The following is a 21,651-nucleotide window of genomic DNA, read 5'->3' on the forward strand; positions in this document are numbered from 1 at the left end:
GAAAATATCATGAAGATTAATCAAACGACGCCAAAGTTATAAGCAAAACAGAAAATGCTCTTCCTATGGCAACTTGGTCCTAACTATAACTTCCTACTGGCGACTATATATATCCTTGTTTTTACGTTCAATATAGGTTATTAAAATACGGTATATTTAAAAGTAAATTACTATTTATATATATTCTTGGCAGGAATTTATATTTATTTATATTTTAGCTATTTTATATAATTTAATTTAATTTAACATAATTACCTATTGGGTTTTATTTTAATGCCCTACCTGCATTATGTTCTTTGGGAGGACATTGCACCATCAGTGGACACTTTGTACTATGTCTATTACTTTCAACGTTCACAAATTCCAAGTGCATGCCTACTACAAAAGTGTACGTTACATTTCTCCATTCCCAGAATAATACACATAGATGAATCTTGTGTGGATGGGTAATGTTCCATTTTAGTAGGTATTGTGTCCCTTTTTCCAACCACTCCTTCCCACATTAGCAATTAAAATGTATACTCACTTGTGTGGAGACTCCTCAGTTGGGCAGAGAACTCCACACGTATAAGTATAGGCAGTGCAGTCGTAAAACTCAGCATGTAGTTTTTGGGTAACATTTCACATTAGTAGCAATGATGTCCCTTTTATCACCCACTCCCTCCCACATTGTCTACTAAAATGTATGCTTGCTTGTGTGGCGATTCCACAGTTGGGTGGAAAACTCCACACATATAAGTATGGGCAGTGCGGGCCATAAAACTCTGCATAGAGCTTGTGAATTGCAATTTGTATTAACTTTTGTAGTAGAGCAAAACATACTACAATTTGCAGTCTGTGATTCAGGCCCTTTGAGTACCGAAAAGTAGTAAACTTACTCAAAAGTGCAAACTTACTCAAAAGTATTAGCTACCTTTTGTATCAGGGCCACAGGATTTAATTGTGTGTGTGTTAACATGCTTTTCCTTTACATTTGTTTAGTGCCATGTACAGCATTGCTGAGCTCTGAATTTCTATCCCACAGCATCTCCCTTAGTAAGCCCAGGATTGCTCTGCCCTGCAAACCTGAGAGCCAAGTATTAATATTGGTTCGTGGTTACTACTTTGGGGTCCCTACGTATGAAGGGGGGACAAGGACACCAGAAATGAAAAAGACCTCAGTTCTCACTATTTTGGCCCAGTAATTTTGATTGCCCTGAGACGTTGTACTTTGCACAGACAGCATTTAGAATAGATGGTTCATGCAAATGAATTCTACACAAATGCGTTGACAATCCTGCTTGTGCCTGGCCCACCCGGATGTACATTGGACATCTCCATGTGAAAGCATGAAGCCTCACATACTCAAAAGATGCCACAAGTGTGTTACCAGTATATTGTGTTTCACCAGTGAGAATGTGACGATTACAAATTGCGCAATCCAGTAATTAGGGTGTGATTTACTGCATTGCCTTTGGATCCAGCAGCTTTAAATTCCAATCAAGCCTTACACATATGACATCATGCGACCGGACATCAGTTGCATTATCTGTATGTGCCTCACCATTCCTTGGTGAGCCCTGACGAACTTAAAAGCCTGCCTGGCGTAAACATGTGAGATTTTGAGCGATGCATGTATTCAGGTATAGGTAAATACCAACTGATTTCTAATAGTTTCACAGTCCTGAAATGTCTTCAACGATTTTCAGCTCGAACTATGCTTTCACATAAACCTGATATAACGTTTGTAAATAGCACATATTATGGAGAGCCGCGTTACATCAACACAGAACCAGTTTGTCTCTAAATGCATTCTGCTGGCTTAACGATGTGATAATTAAATTCAGTGCAAAAATATTAGCGTATGAGACAGTAGTCCGTTCTGAAAACATATTCACATCTTAAAAATGTGCCATTTTCTCTGATGCCTGTAATACACTAACATGTACGTTAGCACTGTACATACAGTTAGATTTTATTTCAGTCATATTCAAACTCACACATTTATGTTTTTTGTGTTTATCACAAAATTGATTGCCACTTTACAATGTACAGAATCAAGTTAGTTTACTTACTGCTTTGGTAACTGAGAGAAATCGATCATAGCTTATAAGAACAATGGTTCCGATTGAAGTCACACAAAGCACGGTGTCTACTGATAACCAAAGCTTGCAAAGAAACCTGCCCAGCAGCCACCTTCCGGTTAATACATACGGGATGTAGAGAGGAATTGAGAAACTCCCTTGAGAAACATACAAAAATAACAATAGGTTTATTTTATTAAATATTTTAGAAAATATTTATTTTACACTAATGAAATTCCTACATAAATATGAATATTTGCGACATAATCACAATAGTTTATTAGACAAAGCGGGTTAAGTACAAATGTTTCACAATTGTGCCAAAAACGTCTGATCTAAACTCCAGAATTCCTGCGTACATCGTGACTAACGGACAGTAATGGCAAGTCCCACTGTAATAAGAACTAAAATAGGTGCCTACAAGAAAGAGATAGAGAAGAATGTTGCAATGAGGGAAGAAAGCGAGAAATAGCACCAGTTTAACCTTTTTTGCACGGAATTTTTTTAAGAGGCGCAGACAATAATTTGATAACAAGAGCTTTATTAAGAGGGGAGGAGAACCCCTGGACATGTCCTCCAGCAGCAACTCTCTTCTCCTCTCCGGTCCACCTTCCAGAACCCTGGAAGGCTAGCAAACATCACTAGAATGCAAGACCAGTTGCTAGAACACAACAAATTCCTTATTTTTAAAAAATATAAACGAAGATCTTATTATCATACCCAACCTACGTGCAATGTCAACCATCCACCATGCACGGTAAAAGCTGTTTTGGTATTTCTAAATGCTGTAGACATTTTTCTAACATATGCCTAACTGCTACATATTAGAAAATCTGTGCAAAATTAACTAAAAAATACATGGAACTAGAGAAAATATATTTATTACACCAGGCCTCCACCCTCCCAAAAATGTGCAAACTTTGTCCCTTAAAAAGATTTATTCCCAAAAGGTCCCTACTTCTACTTCCAGACCGTCCAACAGCAGACACACAAAAAGGAACAAAATCGCGGTACCTTTCCTCCCTCAAACAACGACCTTTTTGCAAAGTCTAGTACTGAAATTACCTAATTTCTCACAAAAAATAAAAGTTCCAGATGTTTGGATGCATCAGAGATTAAACACAAAAAGAGAGTGATGCTTTCCCTCTGAAATGCAAATCAAAAATGACTAAGGGCTAAACAAAGCACTGGAAGGAGTCCTTAGGACAGGAAGAATAATTTGCTGCTGTATGTGCGGTAGCCACTAAATCTCTTTGGCACTTCCTTACTGTAAAAAAAAGAAAAAATGTATTTAGCACTCAGGTAAAAAAAAATGGAACGTTTGTTGACCACCTGCATTAAAGCTGCTTGCTTTTGGAAAAGGCAGCTCTGGTTCATGCTGATCGCATTGTTTCAGTGCTTTCTGCATTACAATTTATCATCAGAATGGGATTTTGGTTACACAACTTGGTGTAATGCCATAATGCCTGTAATTATGAGTACATTTTGTTACACAAAAGAAAATGAATATAATTACACTGATGTAACAACATTTTTGCCACATCATAATTGGGGGTAAACATCCCCATCCACCGTCCAGGGGGAGCAGAAAGACTGACTGTGCCCATTGGAGTGTGAAAGCATTTCCCTAAAAACAATCCCTGGTGTCTAGGGATGTGGATCCTTGGTTGGGGGTCAGCTTCTGAGGATCCACTAAGGAGGGATACCCTATTAAATGGGAGATTCTCCACTTTCCAACAATAACTTTCTCATCAAAATTGGTTCTCGGGGGGCCGAGATATGTCCTGAGCTCCGATGCTAGTGAAAGCAAATTGTTTCGATTGTCTCTTATTTCTTTCACTTTTACAGTAATGAAATCAGTGTGCCATGCATACCAGAGGGATTCCCAGCCCTGGATGCTTTAATGTGACCTCCCCATCAACAATACCAAGCTGTGAAACCTCATGGTGTGAAGATCACGTTAATAACACCCAAGGGGTTAAAGAATGACTCCTGCCATATTAGACACATGGCTTGATTTAGGGGCCGATTCAGGGAACTAACTTAAGACAAAATCCTAAACTTACTACTTTTGGTATTTGCAGAAGTTAGAATTTTGTCTTAAGTTTGTCTTAAGACAAACTTAAGACAGACTTAAGACAGACTTAAAACAAACTTAAGACAAACTTAAGACAGACTTAAGACAGACTTAAGATAGACTTAAGACAAACTTAGGACAAAATCCTAACTTAAGTCTGTCTTAAGTTTGTCTTAAGTCTGTCTTAAGTCTGTCTTAAGTCTGTCTTAAATTTGTCTTAAGACAGACTTAAGACAAAATCCTAACTTCTGTGAATACCAAAAGTAGTAAGTTTAGGATTTTGTCTTAAGTTAGTTCTGTGAATCGGGCCCCTCGAGTTTGTCGAGAGGCTTAACGTCTATCATGGTGAATCAGGCTACTAGCTCCAGTACCCTGACTTCACTACAACTTGCTATATTTAGAGTTGTCTGCATGCCATGCGGTAGAGCCACAGCAGCTCCTTTGAAGTCCAGCACCTCTGAAGTCACTGAAGGTCTGCTAAGGGCCTGACATGCTTCATGCAGCCACTCAGCAAACTTTATCATTTGTCAAAAAAAAACCTCCCAAAATGGATGTCTGTTTTTTTTCAAAAACAAAATACTAATGACCATGACACCTTGGAAGTTTTCCCCTGGCATGTGGGGGTCCTTTTTTTATTTTTCTGTTTAAGACCACCAGACGGTTGGTGGTGGTATTGGTGGTGGTGGTGTTAGTAGTGGTGATAGTATTCTTGGTGGTGGTGGAATTGGTGATGTTGGTGGTGGTATTGGTGGGGGTGGTGGTATTGGTGGTGGTGGTATTGGTGGTGGTGGTATTGGTGGTGGTGGTATAAGTGGTGGTGGTGGTATTGTTGGTGGTACTGGTTGTATTGGTGGTGGTGGTGGTATTGGTATTGGTGGTGGTGGTGGTGTTATTGGTGGTGGTGATTAAGGGTGGGCGTAGTTCGCGAAGTAGCACTTCGCGAAGCTACGCAAAGTGAAGTTCGCACTACGCGAACTACGCGTAGCACTTCGCGAACTGCGTAGTAACATGTTCGCACTGTGCAAGATGTTGTTTTCAATGATTGCACAGTGCGGACAAGCAACCGGCACTGTGCAATCATTGCAAATGGCATCTTGCACAGTGCGAGCTGTAGTTTTCTGCTGCTCGAGTAGATTTTTACTCGAGCAGCAGCTTTCTCAACGCGAACTGGTAGTTTCTCATTGCGAGCGGTCGCGAGCATACGCGGCCCCTCGCAATGAGAAACCTGACCTCCTCGCGTTGGGAATCTCGCCGGGAGGTTTATTTTCCATGCTCGCGATCGCCAACTTGATGTTGCTGATCGCGAACAAGGAAAAAGTCTCGCCGGGATGTCATTTTGCTTGCTCGCGGTCGCCAACTTGACGTTGAGGACCGCGAGCAAGCAAAAAATGACCGCAGCACTACGCAACACTACGCTACGCGTGTTCGCACTGTGCTACGTGCAGTTCGCGTAGTGCGAAGTAGCGCGAACTTCGCAAACTACGCGAGCGTAGCGTAGTGCTTCGCCCAGGCTTAGTGGTGATGGTGGTATTGGCAGTGGTTCTTAGCGGTATTGGTGGTTGTGGCATTGATGGTGGTGGTATTGGTGGTGGTGGTATTAGTGGTGTTGGTGGTATTGGTGGGGGTACTGGTGGTAATGATGGTGGTGGTGGTATTGGTGATATTGGTATTGGTCGTGGTGGTACTGGTGGTGGTGATGATATTGGTGGTGGTGGTTGTATTGGAAGTGGTATTGGTGGTGATATTAGTGGTGGTATTGGTTGTAGTGGTAATGGTGATGGTATTGACATTGGTGGTGGTATTGGTGGAGGTATTGGTGGTGGTGGTGGTATTGGTATTGGTGGTGGCAGTATTGATGATGGTGTTGGTGGTGGTTTTGGTGGTGGTGGTGGTATTAGTGGTGGTGTAGGTGGTGGTATTGATGGTGGTGGTGGTATTGGTGGTGGTGGTATTGGTGGTGGTAGCTGTGGTGGTGGTAATGGTGGTGGTAGGGGTGGTATTAGTGGTGGTGATGGTATTGGTGGTGGTGGTATTGTGATGGTGGTGGTATTTGTGGTGGTGGTGGTGGTATCGGTGGTGGTATTGGTATTAGCTGTGGTGGTATTGGTGATGGTATTGACATTGGTGGCGGTATTGGTGGTGGTATTGCTGGTGGTGGTATTGGTATTGGTGGTGGTGTTGGTGGTGGTGGTATTAGTGGTGGTGGTGGTATTGGTGGTGGTGTAGGTGGTGGTATTGATGGTGGTGGTGGTATTGGTGGTGGTGGTATTAGTGGTGGTAGCTGTGGTGGTGGTAATGGTGGTGGTAGGGGTGGTATTAGTGGTGGTGGTGGTATTGGTGGTGGTGGCATTGTGATGGTGGTGGTATTTGTGGTGGTGGTGGTGGTATCGGTGGTGGTATTGGTATTGGCTGTCGTGGTATTGGTGATGGTATTGACATTGGTGGTGGTATTGGTGGTGGTATTGCTGGTGGTGGTATTGGTATTGGTGGTTGTGTTGGTGGTGGTGGTATTAGTGGTGGTGGTGGTATTGGTGGTGGTGTAGGTGGTGGTATTGATGGTGGTGGTGGTATTGGTATAAGTATAAGTATAAAAAGGCTTATAGGGCGCTCGAATACCAAATGGTGTCTTAGCGCTATGGTGTGAGTGATATGCAGGAAAGTGAATTAAAGTTGGGCCTGAATAGGCGATGTTTGAGCTTTTTTCTGAAGAGAGCATAGCAAGGTTGGAGTCGCAGCTCCACAGGCAGTTGGTTCCACAGCCTGGCTGCACAGATGGCGAAGGAGCGGCCGCCCCATCTAGCAAGTTTGAATCTGGGAATACGGATGAGGCCAAGATTGGCCGACCGCAAAGCACGGGGCGGAATGTATGGTGGAAACCTATCGGTCCCATCATTCGCGCCCCCGCCAAAACGAGCCCGATACACCAGACAAAGTGCTTTGAATTCAATCCTTTGTTGAACCGGGAGCCAGTGGAGGGAATTCCTTCCCGCTGAGGTGGAGCAGCCCCTGGGTAAGTTGAGAATTACCCGAACCGCGGCATTCTGCAGGGATTGGAGCTTTCTGACCTGAAATTTGTCAGTGCCCAGAAACATGGCGTTGCAATAGTCCAATCTGGACATGAAAAGTGCGGCCATCACAGTCTTTTGTAACGACGAGGGTATGTAAGGAAAAATCTTCCGCAAAGTTTTAAGCAGAAAGAAACAATAAGATGTGAGGCTGTTGACCTGGGCTGACATATTTAGCTTTTGATCAAACACCACCCCCAAGTTCCTGACCTTAGTGACTGGGAGGGGACATTGCCCTGCCGACAATGGCCACCAAAGGGAATTCCAGACTGAAGGACCTTTCCCAAATTCCATCACTTCCGTCTTTCCGTATTGATTTTTAAGAAGCTCAGATGCATCCACTTCATCACATCAGAGAGGCAAGCGTGGAATTTGGCCGCAATTCGATCAGGATGCTCAACAGCAGATATCACAAGCTGTGAGTCATCAGCATAGGATACCAGCATGAAGCCATGTTTCCTGACCAGACTCGCCAGAGGTCTAACATAGATGTTGAAAAGGGTCGGGGATAAAGCCGAGCCTTGGGGGACACCGCAAGGCAGAGCAACACTGTCGGAATGTAGACCGGCCCAGTTTAAACATTGCTTTCTGTCTTCCAAAAAGGAAGAAAGCAGAGTCAAGGCTCGGCCTACAATCCCAACCTCCCTAAGACGCTGGATGAGCACCTGATGGTTAATGGTATTGAACGCAGCAGACAGATCCAGGTGGACGAGAGTAGCTCGCCCCCCTTCGTCTACTGTCATCCGAATCCCCTCGGCTGCCGTTATTAGGGCAGACTCCGTAGAGTGCCTGGGCCGGAAGCCGTGCTGGGAGCTGTCCAGCAGGGCGTTCTTATCCAGATACCCCGTCAAACTTTGGTTAATGGCCTTCTCAATGACTTTAGCCATCAAAGGGAGGCCAGAGATGGGGCGATAATTTTTGAGTTCAGAGGGGTCCAGTGAGGCCTTCTTGAGAAGGGGTCTAACACATGCTGATTTCCAGGTGACTGGATAGGTACCTACTGCTAGGACCTGATTAATTAGGATCGTAAGACATGGCACTATCCTGTCCGCCACCAGGTGGATGATATGAGGGGGACATGGATCGGAAGCAGCACCAGACTTTATGGAGCCTAATAGAGTCAGAACCTCCCTGCTAGTTAAAGGATCAAAGTTAGCCAGCCTACATGTGGGCGGCGCCTGCTGAAGATCCAAGGTGGCGGGTCCCAAGGTGTTTAATAAGTCATTGTGGATGGTAGCCACCTTGGTGTGAAAAAAGGTAGCTAGTTGGTTGCAAAAGGACTGGTCCGGACAGAACTGATTAGTCTGCTGCGGACTTGACAGAAAGACTACAGTTTTAAACAGTTCTTTAGAGGAGTTCCCAGCCTTGGAGATTTTACGGGAGAAGTAGTCCTGCTTAGACTTCCAGATGGCCCGCTTGTAGTTGTGCAGGGCCAAATTGTAGGCCAACTTATGGTCCCTGTTATAGTCAGTTCTCCAAAGCCGTTCCCGCTGTCTACACTCTACCTTCAGGGCTTTCAACTCCGGGCCATACCAAGGGGCACCCGGAGGACGCCTTTTCTGGGTAGCTGACTGGAGAGGGGCGACCTGATTAATAGCGTCCCCAATCCAGTTGGTGAGCTGGGCAACTGCTGTATCATTATTAACCTCCGAGATAGGAGGGGGGCTACCCAATGCCTCCATCAGGGGCACTTGGGCAACCCTACTCCATCTCCTGTAAAGGATCTTGTTAGGTATGTGGGGATCGCTTCTTGCCCTTGACTTTGGCCCAATCTTAAAGAACACTGCCCTGTGATCGGTCCATGGGAGGGATTCAACCCTGAGATGTGCCAGGTCAGGGTGGCTGGAAAAAAGACCATCCAGGGTGTGGCCCCCATCATGAGTTGGGGCTGTCACCAATTGAGGTAGTCCATAAGCCTCCAGGCCATCCAGAAGTCTCGTAGTATCCGAGTTATTAACGGCCTCCAGATGGAGATTAAAATCCCCAAGGATCGTGTAGGCCTCATACTCGGTACAGGACTCTAGATGCATTTGGAGGGCCTCCAAAAACGTGGCCCTAGGTCCGGGAGGTCTATACACCAGCAACCCATGGGCGATGTTAGTGTCTTTTAGAAATATGCCAAAGTGTAGTGCTTCTGCATGCATATTTTCAATAGCCCTGACCTGGACCTTTAGTTGGTTCTTGTAAATAATCGCTAAGCCCCCCCCTCTGCCCGACTTTCTATCAAGACAGTGTAGCGCATAGCCAGGTGGCAAGGCGATATTCCAGTCTGGGCAGGAGGCGGCGTTGGTCCAAGTTTCCGTGATAAAAGCCATATCCGGAGAGTGGGCGGTCAAAAATAGTTTGAGTTTGACCACAGAGCGGGCGTTCAGGAGGACGCAAACCAAGTGGTTATCTAAACTCACACCTGATTCCTGGCTAATAGATCTCCTCTGAATTTCATCGGAGCTGGCAAAATGTCCTGCCCTTGACGCCGTGCAGAGGGAATGAGTTGATCCTACATTATAACTCCTAGCCTCACTAGCAGCGGGGAAACCGCAACCAGGGCAGAGGTAGCTATGGGGGTGGGTTTGAAACAGACACATGATAATGTTGGTTAAAGTGATTAAAAGTAGGCACTTGTGTTACAGGGGCAACCGTGCTGCTTTCAGCTGAAGCAGCGCATGTCCTTCCTGCAGTAAGAAAAACTCAATAAAGTAAATAGTGCTTACAGACTAAACAACAGGTCCCGTGTAGCAACCGAAGTAAAAGGGCCAGTCGCCATGGGAGGGCACAAATGAAGACAAGGACATACTAAGGAGGGACTAACAAGCCTATTAACGAATCCGAAGGCAACATTTACGAAAGACAATGACACAAGCTAATGACAAATATGGGAGGAGAGTGGATGCAGCTTTTCTCCCATACTCTACTACAGCAGTCTCGCAGAGCGAGCAGTGCATGCGCGCTGCCTCTAGGCTCGACCTAAAAATGGATTTTGCTCTATTTTTTCTGTCTTTAGATAGCAAGAAAAGGGACAAGTACAGTGTCTACACTTCTACAATGTAAAATATGAAACCAATAGACTCTTCCAGAAAACAAATGGACTCTTTCAGCATTTGAGGTAAAAGCAGGAATGATAACTCTCAAATGCAAATTGCACTTGCAGCGGGTGTTTACCAAGCTTGTGTGTGAAGTTTCCAGATCAGCATAAAAAATGCCAGCTAAAGCATGCAAATGGTTCTTGTAACCCTACAGTGACCTCATTACATGTTGCTGTATTATTCTCCTTTCATCACCAGATGCAAGCTTCTGAAAAAAGATCTGCAAATACAGAGGAAGCACAATTAGTGATTCATTCTTAATCACCACAGTGCTAAAAACGGGCGCAAACACGATTTACAGCTATTTTACATGATATATAAATATTGCAATGTCATTTTTCTGGGTTATCTATAATTACGTTTTTTTACAGACCTGTTTCTTCCATGTTAAAACAGTGTAACACAAGAAAAATATTTATAAGCTGTAAATGTTTGAAATATTTTGGTATTTGTATTGATATGAGTTTCATGCACGCTCACTATGAAGAAAATACATCTATGCGATATGAATTTTAGGAAACTATGTTTGCATTATCTATGTGACTTGGGGCCAGATGTACATAGATTCAGGTTTGAAAATACCTAATAGCAATTTTTTTAAATTTGCTGTTAGGTAATAGCAAACAGCTATGTACTACATTGTGTTTTGCACTTTTGCGATTCGCAGTTGGTTGCAAATTGACCTACCTCATCAATATTCATGAAGAAGTAAGCAATTTGCGACCCATTGGGAATCACTAAAATCACAGGGATAGTGGCCTGCTGTGGGTAGCAGACCACCATGTCTGTGATTGCTTTGAAAGCAACGTTTTTTAAATTTTATTTAAATGAAGCCTATTTGCCTGAAAAGAAAATGGGATGTGTTTCAAAAAGAAAAATGATAATTTTTCCTTTCAGCTTTTTCATTTTTTTAAGTGTAGGCAGTGGTCCGTGGGAACACTGCCTTCTCTTAGCAAACGTTTTTGCAACCATTTACAAAGGGTAAGGAGTCCCTTGGGGATCCCTTCTCTTTGTTTATGGGTTACCAGCTACATTTGGTCTCAAAACATTCACACATACCACTACGAGCTGCTATTAGGAAGGGACACCCTTAACACCCCCCTTCCTATTACCGATTATGCAATTTGGTAATAGGTTACCAGAAACATGCTTTTTTCCAGTTGCAAATGGCCCGAATTTGTGAATCAGGCTGTTTGTAACCTGAAAAAAGCATTATACATATGGCCCATAATCATTAAAAACGATTCAATGTAAACAATTTAGTCTATTCGAGCATCAGCGCACATTTCATTTAATGGACTTGCCTTTTATTAGATATGCTTGCAGAGCATTTTGAAATGCAGACAAGATACAAGAAGCTTACGTCCTTCATTTACACTTAACTGCAGCTAAGAGCGATAGGCACATATTAAAGAAGAAATAACTATTCAATGGGGGGAAAGTCTGAAACCACTCTACCTGTTGCCCTTCCACCCATTTTCCCGCTTTTTGCTGTTATATCGATGTAGTTGATAATAGATTTTGGTAATTACATTTGATTTATCTCATCCACAGTCTGGATCCCAGAAATATTTGACACCCAATCTAAGAGCTGTTGAGGGCAGACACATTTGTCTCAAAACGTCCCACACTGTCAACAAAGGATTGATCCAGTGGCATAACACAAAATTATGAAGTCACCCTGCAGAATGTGAGATGTCATGTTGACGGCCCCCCTGTGGCACATTTTCCTTGTTAGTACTGAGCACACCTTTCAAAAAGTGAGCTTGGTGCTAAGAAGTAGCGTGTGTATATTAGATTGAATGGCCTGCTCCCAGGGCAGATGCAAATTTGTGCTGCCCTGTGGGCAGCACATTCAAGTGAAATACGGAGTGGCTTTGAAGCAGCCGCTCTGTGTTTCACTTTTAAGAGGGGTGAGAGATCCCCTTGCAGGCAAGTTCAGTGAGTGGCTGCACCTGCCAGCAAGGGGAAGTCTAGGGTCCATAGGACCCCCTTCAGCCCCTCCACAGGACTGCCATCAGGGGCTGCATTTACAGTGTGCCACTTTTTAGGTGACGCATTGTCAGTGCGCATCCTGGCAGCTACTTCACCTTTGCTCCTGCATCTATAATATGGCACGGGCACAGAGGCAGAGATTCCCTCATTTGCATGGTGTTCCGCCCCATGAATATTAGGGAACACGCTCTGATGATAGCACTGGTGCTATATGAGAGTCAGTTCTATATGTATTACAGAAGGGGTCACACAAGTGTCTGCGGGCCCTTCTATAATACCAAAGAGCCCCAGGGGCAAGCAAAGTGGGCACAAACGCTTGTTGTGCCCCTGTGGCACTTTTTATAATACGACCCCTGGAGTCAGTTTACAAGTGGGCTTTCACACCAGCTCTCATACCAGTTGCCAGAAAGAAAAAGGTGCCTGGTATGGAAGAAATGTTCTAATCTATATATTTTACTTTAAATTGAATGAACAGCAGTACTTGTCAGGTGGCTCACAGAGAGCTCTACATCAATGCAAAATATAACAATCAAAGCACAAAATGTCAAAGACCAGTTAAAAAAAGAATACCAAATACACAAACGTTGGCAACTAAGACACGTATTTATTGAAAAATGTCTTTAACTAATTTAATAAGAACAAGATAGTGTCAGCAGTTCATAAAAATAGTGAAAGAAAATTCCAACACCTAGAGTCGGCGTCAGAATAGGCCTGCATAAAAGTTTGAATATAAAACATACTCTATTTTTTTTTTTTTTAATGCTTATTCGGAAATGACATAGACAGATACAAATTGTACAGGTTGTCTGTTTTAAGAAGAGAAAAAACTTCATAGAATGAAGGTCACAGAGATAGGAAGAAAGATAAAACAATGAGGGGCTTATTTACAAGCCCCTTGCGCCGACGGTGGGTCACTTTTAGTGACGCACCGGCAGCGCATTTTTCTGCCCCATATTTAAAAGGACAGGAAAAGCCACCCTGTGTGGCTTTTCCTGTCCTTGTAAATATGGCCCCTTTGAATGCAGCACTTTGTGTGAAAGGGGCGTTGCATGGGTGTTGCTGTGGGTGTTCTCCCGCAACACTCATGACACATTTCCAGATTTACGAGAAATCATAAACCTGGAAATGCGTCTGAATGCTCTGCCTCCCCAGGGGAGGCATAGGGAGACACAACGAGGAGAAATGTACTCATTTTTCCTCATTTTGCAGCACACACAGAATGAGGAAATCACCTCTTGTGATTGTTTATGTGCAAGAAGGTGTCCCTTCCTTCACATAAACAATCATTGACAAAAATGCTGTTTTTCAACTTCTATGTGTGCTGCTTTAAGCAGCAAACAAAGAAGTTTAAAAATGACATTTCAGACTGTTTATGTGCAGGAACGGACACCTTCTTGCACATAAACAATCATCAAAGTGACGCAGGAATCCTTGCAACATGATGCAAGGGTGCCTGCATCGGGGCATGACAGCTAATTGTTCACAGGGCAGGGGAGAGCTAAGGGATTTGTCGTATCATTGTAGATAAGACACATTCCTGTGCTTTGGAATTAACACAGCGGCGCAGCCAAATGGCTTGAGGCACCAGGCTGGGTTAATTCTTTGTAAATAAGGCCCTGAATGTTTTAAGGCCAACCCATAGTAAATAGAGTATAAGGAAAAATTCCCATTTTATAATTATTATATTTTTTAAAACTGTTATCAAACTTTTGTTGCAAGGCACTCATGGGATCAAAAAAATCCAAGGTCTGATCATTTCAAACGAGTAGTGCACTGTCATAAGGGGCCTGATTACAAGTGGCCTGTGAAACTGCTAAAATTCGCTCTGATAAAATCGGCATTGAATTGATCTAATGTGATCATTATTGTCTTTTTGGGGAATACCATTACTGCAGCAAAATCTGCCTTTTTGGTGACCAGTGGGCCTATTCCCCTTGTTATTTAAAACATTGTATAAAGTTCTGAAATTTAACGAAATGTATGGTCTTTATCGCATCTTGTAATTAGCGGGTGCAATGAACAGCACACCACTTGTAATCAGTATCCCTGCACAAACAGGTGTAAGCACAGGGATAGCATTTTAACATGGCAGTTGTAACTAGGCCAAAAGAAACTATAATTTGGCAGCCAAAGAATGCAGCGGATAAAATGTACGCCATATAGGTACTGCATGTTAATTTACATTGGCTATGAGCTTCATTCAACAAGCAGGCGATGCAGAGAAGCAAGCATGGGGGAGATCTGTTCCTATTTCTTTGTACTCACTATGAGATGAACAGCCACATTTAGGTTGCCTCTGAAAGGAAGAATGGTATATTCAATTGGGCCAGTTAGAAGAGTGGTCTCTGCGTGAGTATGCTCATAACATACTTACGCCCAAGGAGGCTGTGCTAAAAATTAGGCAGTTGAGACTTTTTGGGTAAAGTTTGCCTATTTTGTAAACTTGACATCAAGAGGGAAACCAAATGGTTAAAGTACGTGGACCATCAACGGGGTGGCAACATTTCTAGCTTGATTGGAGAGGATGGATTCAACCTAAAGATGTGCCACACTGCAAGACAAGTGAGCAAATTCTGTGTTGGTTGGATTGGTTCTTAAACTGTCAGAAACACCCACGCTTTGTTCAGGAACAGGCAGGTTTGAATGTTTTGGGAATCGTCTCCTGACAACACCATTAGGTATGATGGATGTGTCTGTCAGAATATGGTTTGTTGATGCCAAGTTCAGCTACAAGATCTTTCAACAGCTCTACATAATGATGACAGATTGAGTAGGATTGAAACCCAGGGTCGCCTCCCAGCACACTGGCAGAGACGGTGGCATGGAAGAACTCATTTCGACATACATATTGCGTCCAACAAGACATGAGCACCATCAGTCCAGGATCTCACCTCTCAAACCCATGCACGCGGATGGTAAAATTACCAACATTCAATTGTCAATTGTACACAAAGTGCATGAAAGATGAAAAATATGAGCGGACATGGGTGGTAGTCTCAGTGCTGCGACACTGGGATATGACAGATGGACAAGAATGTTATAATTATTAATGTGGGCTTGCAATTTGTGAGCTGCCAAGTTTACAATAAACAACTCTCACCTCACCAGGCAGATATCCAGCTGTTGTGGTTAACCAGTATTAAGGAAAGAATGCCCCCTTATCCTAACAACCTTCCTGGATCTCTGAGAGATGACAAAAAATAGGGCCAATCTCGAGGTCCCCGTATATAAAGAACCAAGCTCGCTCGGAATCAAGAACAGAGAAATTCTGGGAGTGATTGTGGTTGGTGAGGACTGTGACGAGAGAAGGGAAAATCAGAGTAATGAAAATTACTTGCAACTTATTGAGTATTACCTCCATGTAGATTTAGATCTTCAACTGAATCATGCACCCCAATTCTGTTTCTCCCTTAGTTCAGATGTATTTGCTTCTCTGAGAAAAACAAAGACAGTGGTAGGATACTGTGTGGACCTCACAGTCAAACTGAAGTGGGTCCACCGTGGTAACTCCTTATGATGGATGTTTGGGTGTCCTAGAATGATGATGGCAGCACCATGCGACTATGAAGTTTACACCTTCAGAGCATAATTAGGCCATGGTTCTGGCCACACAATGCAGAGAACTACCAATGTGCCTTCCAATAAATGTAGGGAGAACCTTGTCATGAGGTAGTACCTATAATCTTTTATGAAAGGATGAGGGTGGGCTCAATTTTATGTGGCCTTCACCTACTTTAACCTCTGGCCCTGCTCAGACATCCAGTCATATCTCTCAGAAATTGGCAGAGGCATCCAACAGGGAATTCCATCCCCTTTCCTTTTTCTCAGCTTTTACTTCAGAAGACAAGTATGATTAGGTTCTTCCACCTTGCCCAGATCTGTTGCCAGAAATCCTTTAGAATCCTATCAGTGAGGTTTGGCAATGCCACAGACATTGGAGCAAACCAAATTAATACATAAGATGCACACATGCTTAATGTCACTATTGTGTCACCTGGTGGGTTCATCAATTTCATTGTTGATAATCATTTCACCTTCTGTGCCCAAACTGTTGGGATGTTTCTCGTAATATTGAAGTGAAGGAATTGTACCTTTCAAGAATCCCATCACCCTCATATGAGACACTTACTTCAGTGACCTCTAAATCCAGAACTGTTTTACCTGTGGATACACCTATAGTGGTTGACCCCTTTTACTTTTCCAAGGCTTTCAATATGAGTGACTTAAATTCCTCCCTGTTAAGCCCACCACTCAGTGTTACCAAAATCATAGGTACTGAAATTTCTGGGTGTCAGAGTTAATAAAGATTGTGGTTTCCCTGAGAAATGAGACTTTAAGGGTGGGGGGGGATGGAATTTCACCTATGAATTTCAGCTTCTTTCTGAAGCTGAAATGTCTGGGTAATAATATACAGTTTCTTGGGGGCACGTGCATCAAGCTTATTTGCGATCGCAAACAGTGCGATTAGCAAAAATCAGCCGTTTGCGATAGCAAATGGCCTTTTCCAAATCTTGAAAGATTTTTTGATTCGCAATTTAGGTAATCGCAATTTTTTGCGATTCCCTAAATTGCAAAGGCAAATAGAGAATAATTATTTGCGATTACCTAATGCACATACAAGAAGCCTTTCCTAAATGTGAATTTTGCATTTGGGAAATGCAAAATTAACATCAACTTCAAGTTGATGTTAACCATGTGCATAATTAGAAAAATTCACAAAACTGCATTTTTCAAAATGCCATGTGGCGCGCACATGCCCCTATGGCATGTTTGTGCCTTATACATGTGCACCTTTTTTTTGTTAGGGGCCCCTCAGGGGGGCCTTTGGCCCCGGGCACACTCGCCTTTGCATTACCTAATTTGCGATTACCAATTAGGTAATCACAATTTAGGTAATGCAAGACCATTCTCACCTATGGGCCTTGCCCATAGAAAAGAATAGAGTCGCAATTGCAAATAGCGATTCCCTAATTTCATTTGCGATTCTTAAGGAATCGCAAGTAGAGAATCGCTACTTGCTGTCTGTTTTGTTGCATTTCATTTTGCGATTACCAAATAGTGATTGCTAAAAAATCGCTAACTGATAATCGCAAAATGAAACTTTCATGCCTGTGCCCTTTGGTGTTTGCATGGTTCTCATAATTACGATTGGGCTAATAAATGGAGTTGCCAGCCCATCAGAATTAAGAGGCCAATCTTAATGCAAGCCTAATTCTCAGTGGAAGATTTTCTCTTAGTTCAGTGGTCTGAACACATTCCTAAAGAAGACAAAATCAGGATTGTGTCATTGGTGCACATTTTAAACGAGTCCTATAAGCCTACTCTTAGCTTCTATTCTACAGGTGATCGCAGTCATCCTAGAAGCTTGCGTCTGACATGAATTTGTGATGTAGGTGGTCCTAAATTACACAATTTGTGACAATTCACACACTTATCTTGTCCTTCTTTGGGATGAAGACAATAACCATTTAATTGTCCTAACAGAGGACTGACTGTAGGGCAAATAAATCAATAGTGGATTTACTTCACAGTCCCTCAAGGAAAATAAATAAATCATGAAGCCTCTTTTAGCTTACATTTAACATGAGGGGGCAGATTTACAATGAAAGTGACTCAGTGCGAGCGGCAAGCCATTTGGCTGCGCCGCACTAAGTCACTTTCAAAGCACAGGGATGCAACATATTTACAACAATATGTCGCATCTCTGTGCTTCCCCCTGTGCTGGCGCACAAACTGCTGCCATGCGCCGGCGCAGGCACCCTTGCACCATGCTGCAAGGGTGCCTGCGTAGTAGGGAGATTGATTTTGTTCAGGAAGGTTTCCATTTTTCAACGTCTATGTGTGCTGCTTTAGCACACATAGAAGTTGAAAAACGGCATTGTTTCAATGATTGTTTATGTGCAGGAAGGGAACTTTTCCTGAACAAAAACAATCATTAGAGGTGATTTCTTCTTTCGTGTGCTGCAGAATGCAGCACGCATAAAAACAGGGAAAGAAAACGAGGAGAAATGAATATATTTCTCCGCGTTGCGCCTCCCTACTCCTCCCCTGGGAGGCGTAGTATTCACACACATTTCCAGATTTCCGATTCCTCGTAAATCTGGAAATGTATCTTGTTCCATGGGTGTTGCCTGAGAACACCCACAGCAACACCCATTGAACACCCCTTTCACACGAAGTGCTGCGTGTAAAGGGGTCATATTTACAAGGACAGGAAAAGTCATGCAGGGTGGCTTTTCCTGTCCTTGTAAATATGGAGCAGTAAAATGCGCCACCGTTACGTCACAAAAAGTGACACACTGGTGGCGCAAGGGGCTTGTAACTCTGCCCCGTGATCTCTGTCATCCTAAAAGTTTGTCTCTGATATATATTTGCGAAGTAGGTGGTCCCAAATGACAAAATTCCCCTCAATGCAGGTTAAGCTCTAATAGTCCACTTGCACTGTAGAACTTCACTCAAACCCCATTTGCGGAAATCACCATTATAGTGTTTCCAAACATGATCAGATTAAAACAGCAGTGCAGAAATTGATTGACATTTCAATATGCAAGATGAACAGAAGTGCACGGGTATACATTGGTCTAGAAAAGGAGATGGTTAATGTGAATTAACAGAAAGTAACACAAGGTAGGTCTGTTGGTCTATAGAATGTCGTTCCATAATATCTCATAATAAAAGTACTGCATCGACCATTAGTGAGAACATTTGCTTGAAAAAGATAAGGGAAAAACCAACAAATCTCACTACACCAACAGGGTTCTGTGTTCAAAGGCAAGTATAAATACCTGCAGAATGGCAATTGACCAACATGTATTGTCGCGAAATGACAACTTCCTTTTAGTCTCACCTTTTTCTGGCGTACATTTTTGACAGCCTGACGCATGTCTCAGTGAAAAAGGAGGCAGCCAAATGGTAGGCTATACACAACGTGTACTTCACTGGTAAGGTCCTAACCTGACATGTACTAATGATTCTGGGGCAAGGGGTTTTAAATAATCCAACAGCAAGAAGGAGCAATCCTAGGCATTCAGAAATGTATAGAACTACGCATGCATGCAAAAATAAGAAAGTAAATACAAATACGTTTTAACAAGAGTGTAAATGCAGGAGATCAGACGCACCTAAATTGCATGAAATAGACAGATCCAGAGCCAGTAGAGTCATCTATACATAAAACAGGTCATGTCCACTTACATACTAACACTGTAAAGATAAGGGGCAGATTTACAAGCCCGTTGCGCCTCTTTTACGCTGCCATTGCGTCACTTTTGTGACGCAGCGGCGGCGCAAAACCAGCGCCAGGCTGTGGGATATTTACAACGTGATGCATCTGGGAGATGCGTCACGTTGTAAAGCCCTGCGCTAGAAGTAGGCATTCCGGCGCAGGGGGGGGCGTTCCGGTGCAGGAACGCCTCCTAAAAGTGGCTGAGTGAAATCTACAAGATTTCACTCAGTCACTTTTAAGCCCATGCTGCGTCAAAACCCTGCGCCTGCTTGAAGCAGGCATAAGGATTGATGCAGCATTTTAAAGATAGGGCACCCCGGAGCCTTGCTGGAGCTGCGTTGCGCTTGCGACGCAACTCCAGCAATGCGCTGCCTTTACGGCACAGACGCGTCACGCATCTGTCCGTTTTTGCCCCATGGTGCGACGCAATGTAAATGCTGCACATCCATGGTGGCGGAGCCGTGACGCACAATAACTGGCGCATCCCTGCTGATATGCAGGGATGCGCCAATTATTGTAAATCTGCCCCAAAGTGTTCTTACGTAAGCATGGGCATAATTTACTTTACTCTTGAATAATTTGTATACTTTCAGAAAATTCATGTTACACTTGTTATGCGAAATTTCTAAAATTATGCAATTCATTATACCATTTAACCAAATATGTGCCGTTTGCAGTACAACTTTAGAGCAAAGAAGGGAATAACAGAAACTCGATCAGCAGCTGTTTGCAGAGCTTTTGCGTTTTGCACTAGTTTTAGTGCAAAATGTGTACTCACATCAAAATTGAGTAGACAGCACATTTTGCACTTAAATATAGCGCTCAATGACGGATTTGCATTTTGAGTAATTACACATAATTTAGTGTGATTTTTCTGAGGTTGCTTATAATTACATGAAAGCAAATTAAACACATTTTACACATCTCTACTCTCAAGGAAATTAACATAGAGTCTGACCATCCGATAGAAGAATTGCTCCTTCGAATTGTGAACTGCTGTTGGATTATGTAAGACTCTTACATGCTTTCCAGCCTTCCAACCTCAAACTATTATTAAGGAACAATGAAAAATAACTTACCAACGCAAAAGTCACAAATGGCTAAATTGAAAAGAAGAAAATTGCTATGATTTTTCAAGTTTTTGTCAGTCACAAAGGCCAGTATAACGAGGGCGTTCCCCAGAACTATGACGGAGACCATAAAGGACATTAAAACCCCCAATGATATCAGCGTTGCGCCTGAGAATTGGTAGACATCATTGGGAGTGAACGGAGACAGACCAGCTTCATCCAGGGGTGGTGTGGAATCTGAAGTGAAGAATGTTGGGGTGATGCTAAAGCTTGAAGTTGAAAATTCTTTGTCCATTGTTTGGGCAGGAAAATCAGCCCTCAGCGACTGATAGTTCAAGAGACGAATTACAAATCAGCTGCTTCATGATAGATATGGAAAAATAAGTAATTCAGCATTTTCAATAATTTATGCTAATTCATTGATATAGAATGTTGTGTTTCAATGCACTAAATATTGAAGAAAAGGCATTTAATTGTTTAATTGCTTGTCATCTTTTATATAAGGCAGTATACTGCATTTCTTGAGACAAAGTAGCTCGGTCTGCCATTCTGTCTACAGAAGCATAGCTGGTTGCAAGGAGACTTTTTATAAAAAAAACTCAAGCAAATCCCTCAAGTCTGCAGCATTATAGACATAATTGCATGCAGCAAAGCTCATTAACTCATTATCACTTGTTAGTGCAAAGCGCACTTTAACATGCTCTACTTCGACTTGCTATTTCAACTTGAGGTCTTTTTTGTGTAATTCGCCTACTCTGCAAAGATTTTTCGAGCTTTTGCATGTTGACTCTGAAAACCAATGATCCCTGGAGATTCGGCACGCAACTAATAAAGATAGCTGTATACTGACTTAAAATAACTCATTTTCGATGTGAGGTTGAAAGCTTTAATGCAAAATTTCCTATACTTTTTATGGCACTGCATGTAAACAATAGAAAAAATATGATATCTAAGTCTACTATATTACACTTATTTATTTAGTTTGTATTTATTTAATGTAGGGAAAATTAACTCTGAACTTTCTATAGTTTAACATTTTCCCTATTTTTTGCTGTGGGTATAGTAGATCTAAC

General features: G+C 42.7%; 1 protein-coding gene across 1 annotated transcript in view; it reads right to left on the reverse strand.

The window, feature by feature from the left end:
• Positions 1 to 20,873, reverse strand: part of LOC146831434 (histamine H3 receptor-like) — a 97,702-nt gene extending 76,829 nt beyond the window's left edge. The window contains exons 1-2 of the mRNA XM_085603907.1: positions 20,588 to 20,873; positions 2,055 to 2,221 (exon numbers count right to left, since the gene is read on the reverse strand). Coding sequence (XP_085460033.1) covers positions 2,055 to 2,221; positions 20,588 to 20,873 — 453 coding nt within the window. The remainder of the gene's footprint in view (positions 1 to 2,054; positions 2,222 to 20,587) is intronic.
• Between the last annotated feature and the right edge of the window lie 778 nt (positions 20,874 to 21,651).

Source organism: Triturus cristatus, chromosome 5_1 (genome assembly GCF_964204655.1).
Source record: "Triturus cristatus chromosome 5_1, aTriCri1.1, whole genome shotgun sequence".
NCBI classification, from domain to species: Eukaryota; Metazoa; Chordata; class Amphibia; order Caudata; family Salamandridae; genus Triturus; species Triturus cristatus.